This window comes from Malus domestica, chromosome 17 (assembly GCF_042453785.1).
Source record: "Malus domestica chromosome 17, GDT2T_hap1".
In the NCBI taxonomy this organism is placed as follows: domain Eukaryota; kingdom Viridiplantae; phylum Streptophyta; class Magnoliopsida; order Rosales; family Rosaceae; genus Malus; species Malus domestica.
This window is the reverse complement of record NC_091677.1, coordinates 5,460,697-5,464,984: the sequence shown is the minus strand read 5'-3', so window position 1 is coordinate 5,464,984 and position 4,288 is coordinate 5,460,697. Positions and strand designations below refer to the sequence as shown.

The following is a 4,288-nucleotide window of genomic DNA, read 5'->3' as shown; positions in this document are numbered from 1 at the left end:
ACCATATTCATTCCTTGTGGCCGGCAAATTGTAGTGAACTTTTTTCTTTCGTAATGTGACAACTACTGGAAATTTGCTTTAAAGTTTGTTTTAGGGCTTTGGTGCTTTTTTGGGGATTCATCTCTACCCTGTGATTGATCTTTTTATGTGATCTGTGATATGGTTGTATATGACAGGCTTAACAACTACAGACCAACCAAGCAAATTCGCATTATATAGATGCTTGTCTACATCATTCTTACTTTACTAATCATATATCAAACTACTATTAATTATCACCTCAAACCGTTGAGGTTTTTTTTTCTTAAGTAACATTATAATTCTCATATAACTTTACTCATGTAACACATCAATATTTAAATTATAAAAAATACATTGATATGTTATTTATTTATGCAACATTAATATTATACGAGAGTACTTGTTATCGATATAGACCATATCGACGAGAGAGACTTAAATAAATTAGAAATGTCAATGCTAATAGTATTTCAAATTTATTATGCGTTAAACATATTTCAGACATTACCATCTTAACATCCATATTTTACGTAAGTGGTTCTTCATATCAACGAAATGTTTTCGTGTCCACAGCATATCCAAATGATCACAATGTAGGTGAACTGTTTGCTACAAGAATACAAGTTTTTCCCTTTCTCCATTTTGCCCCGTTGTGGTCTAATGAATCCCAACCGTATGTGGTGTCATTTCTTTGTTACATTATCCAAGCAAGCGGAAAAACACGAAAAACACGAGTTTTTCCTTCGTCTTGGTAGTCAGATCGAACTACTGTTCGATCCAACAGGGGATAAACCCACCGAGCCTTCTCCACCACATCTTCGATTGCATGGCCACATGTACTCCCTGAATCTTAGATGCTCAGGGTGGGCCAGCGCCAAAGCTCTAGACTCTAGTGGCAAGCCATGGGCCCTACAAAAACCTCTGACTCGACAGGGGGACCCACATCCCACAAAGCATAGCCAACCACAAGATAACGTAACAACTTTTCTAGGCGAGTCCGGATACTCGTCGGATTTTTTTGGCTCAGATCTTAGATATCCGTGAATCGTGTCTATCATTATACATTGTACGATCAGAAATTATTTTAAATACTTTTATTTAAAAATAAACATAAATAATACTTTATAAAAACTAATCATGTATAATGAATGCACACAATTCACGAATCTTCAAAATCCTTGTCAAAAGCATCCAGAGGATCTGGGTCTTTCGAGGCCACTTATATTTTCCACGTGTCGCTTCCTGGATTCCTTCCCGCCCCACTTGCCCTTTGGCGCTCTGCCTACAGTTAGACCCCCCAAACTAACTTCTTGCTCCACACTCACAAGTCACAACTCAATTATTACTCAAAATTTTCGAGTCTGAGAAATCACGAGAGAGATGTTGAAGGAAGATCAGAGCAATGGCACTGCTACCGCCAACAACTGGGCTCGTGTTTGTGATACGTGCCAGGCAGCAGCATGCACGGTGTACTGTCGTGCAGACTCCGCGTACCTCTGCTCGGGCTGCGATGCCACCATTCATGCTGCCAATCGCGTGGCGTCGCGCCATGAGCGCGTGTGGGTCTGTGAGGCCTGCGAGCGTGCTCCGGCCGCTTTCCTGTGCAAAGCGGATGCAGCCTCGCTCTGCACTGCCTGCGACGCGGACATCCATTCCGCCAATCCTCTCGCGAGGCGTCACCAGCGCGTCCCCATCCTGCCCATCTCCGGTTGCTTGTACAGCTCTCAGGCAACCGAACAAGGCGAGATGGGAGTGGCTGTGTCTGCTGGGGCGGAGACAGAAGATGGGTTCCTGAGCCAGGAAGGAGATGATACCATTTATGAGGAAGATGAGGATGAGGCAGCATCTTGGTTGTTGCTCAACCCGGTGAAAAACAACAACAACAATAACAACACAAACACTCAGAATAATGGGTTTTTCTTTGGAGCGGAAGTTGATGAGTATTTGGATCTTGTGGAGTACAACACATGTGCTGATCAGAATAATCAGTTCACTGATCATCATCAGCAGCATGACCAGCAGCAGCAACAACAATATGGGGTCCCATACAAGAACTATGGAGGAGATAGTGTTGTGCCAATTCATCAGCATGGAGAAGTAGGGAAAGCTCACCAGCTGCAGAAGCAAAGTTTTCATCAGTTGGGTTTGGAGTATGAGTCCTCAAAAGCTGCATACAGTTACAATGGTTCGCTAAGTCACAGTGTAAGCTTTTTAGCTTTACTCTACTATGTAATCATGGTTACTGTTAATTAACTAACTACTCCATTTAATGTTAATAATTTGGTAAATTTTGGTTATCAGACGTCAAAACCCTGGATAATTTGAAATACAGGTTTTAATTAACATATCTGGTGGTTTATCTTGGAAACCCTAATTGGGCTCCTCCTAATCATCTAATCGAGTCTAATTTATGTGCTCCACTCCACTATCCACTTTTTTCTGTTTAATGTAACACCTTCTGTGCTTGATAGATTGCCATATGTAATTCTATCGACATAAACTTTTCTTTCTACAATTATTAAATTTCAGATAAATACAATTATAGTGTGTGACTTGCTATGTAACATTGAGTGCCATGAGTTTTAGCAGTTAGATTTGATATCCACAAGTATTAGATTTTTTATTTTTAATCTCAACCATTCATTTTTCGTATCAATCAAATGTAAAATAAACAGTCAATGCTACTTACCAAAAAACCTGTCATTTTGTGAGCACTTTTTAATGCTCTTTTGTCCCTCTTTTCTCATCTTTTTCTTTGCTTTTGTTCTTTCAAAGGGCGGAATCGAACAGCAAGAATGCTTTCAGTCCCTTTTATGGCTTTCCCCTTTTTCACTCAAGTCAGAAAATGGTATCAGGGTCCAAAAATGCTGCACTACGTTGTCATGTTTTGCTTAGAAATTTGCCTTTTCAAGTTTATCCATAGATATAAATGTTACCTAAGAGGATTTATGCTCTCATTTTGCTGTGATAAACTCAATTTGATGTCATTGTGGATCTAAATATAACGAATGATCACCCCATAAAAAAAGTTTGGCTATAAAGAGGTACGTTTCACTTGAACTAGCAATTAAATATGCTGCTGTTTTCCTTTGGTCATGTAATAGGTTTCTGTTTCATCCATGGATGTTGGAGTTGTACCGGATTCAACAATGAGCGATATCTCAATTTCGCACCCGAGAACTCCCAAAGGAACTATTGACCTTTTCAGTGGACCTACCATTCAAATGCCAACCCAACTAAGTCCAATGGACAGGGAGGCCAGGGTCCTAAGGTACAGAGAGAAGAAAAAGACGAGGAAGTTTGAGAAAACAATCCGGTATGCCTCAAGGAAGGCCTACGCCGAGACCAGACCCCGAATCAAGGGCCGGTTTGCAAAGCGAACTGAAATGGAAGTTGAAGTCGACCAGATGTTCGCCACATCGCTGATGGCGGAAAATGGATATGGCATTGTTCCATCATTCTAATTACGACATCAGAAGATGAAAGATGACCCTCTCTCTTAACACTTGTGCTGGTTTTTAGTCTTATTAATTATTAAAAATCTGCTACTGATATATAGTGTATCTTTTTCCAGTTTATTGTCCTCAATCTCCTTGCAAATTCTGTGTTGCAACTACATTTACATATTTTTAACTTGAAATTTAACGTTCTTAGAAATTACAACTTCAATGTTCCGAAGTAATTATACATGAATTTAAAACTCTGCAGTAGTTTCTTGTTTTCTTGAAGCACAAGGAGCTTTCTTTGCTTTTGTTTCGGAGCTTGATTCTTTTAAAGTCTTGCTCTTTCCACACGGGATATCCATTTCAGTAGTGCCAACTTACTTGACTCACTTCTCTACACTCAAGAACTTTGCTAGATGAATATTTGCACTGCACCCAACTTATACTGCAAAAATGTCCACCACCCCGTACCTCAATTAGACTACTCTATTGACTACTCATTTTTTAAGTTTCGGAGGAACTCATATTAACATCTATTGGAGGCTCAAGGATACGTGGAAATGAAACTTAAGATAAAGAGACACATTGGCTCAATGATATGTGAAAGTGAAACCAATTAATTAAAGTTCAGCAGCTGAAAGTGGATTGATACATATGGAGCTATTGAAGATAAAGCTGGATGCGTGTTGGTTGCTCCGAATTTTGTCCAATCAAAGTCAAGAAAATACCACAATCTTTGATGTAATGGGTTGAGCATCTACATCTTTGATTTCTCTTCACTCCTTTAGGCCATCTACAACCGAAGAGTCCAGAGGGCTAGAGGG

General features: G+C 39.8%; 1 protein-coding gene across 1 annotated transcript; it reads left to right on the top strand.

Annotated features, from left to right (window-relative positions):
* The first annotated feature begins 1,307 nt into the window (after nucleotides 1-1,307).
* On the top strand, nucleotides 1,308-3,684 carry LOC103404672 (zinc finger protein CONSTANS-LIKE 2). The gene is made up of 2 exons (XM_008343606.4): nucleotides 1,308-2,223; nucleotides 3,126-3,684. Exons 1-2 carry the CDS (start codon nucleotides 1,402-1,404, stop codon nucleotides 3,483-3,485), a joined length of 1,182 nt encoding a protein of 393 aa, XP_008341828.3. The 5' UTR covers nucleotides 1,308-1,401; the 3' UTR covers nucleotides 3,486-3,684.
* The last annotated feature ends 604 nt before the right edge of the window (nucleotides 3,685-4,288 follow it).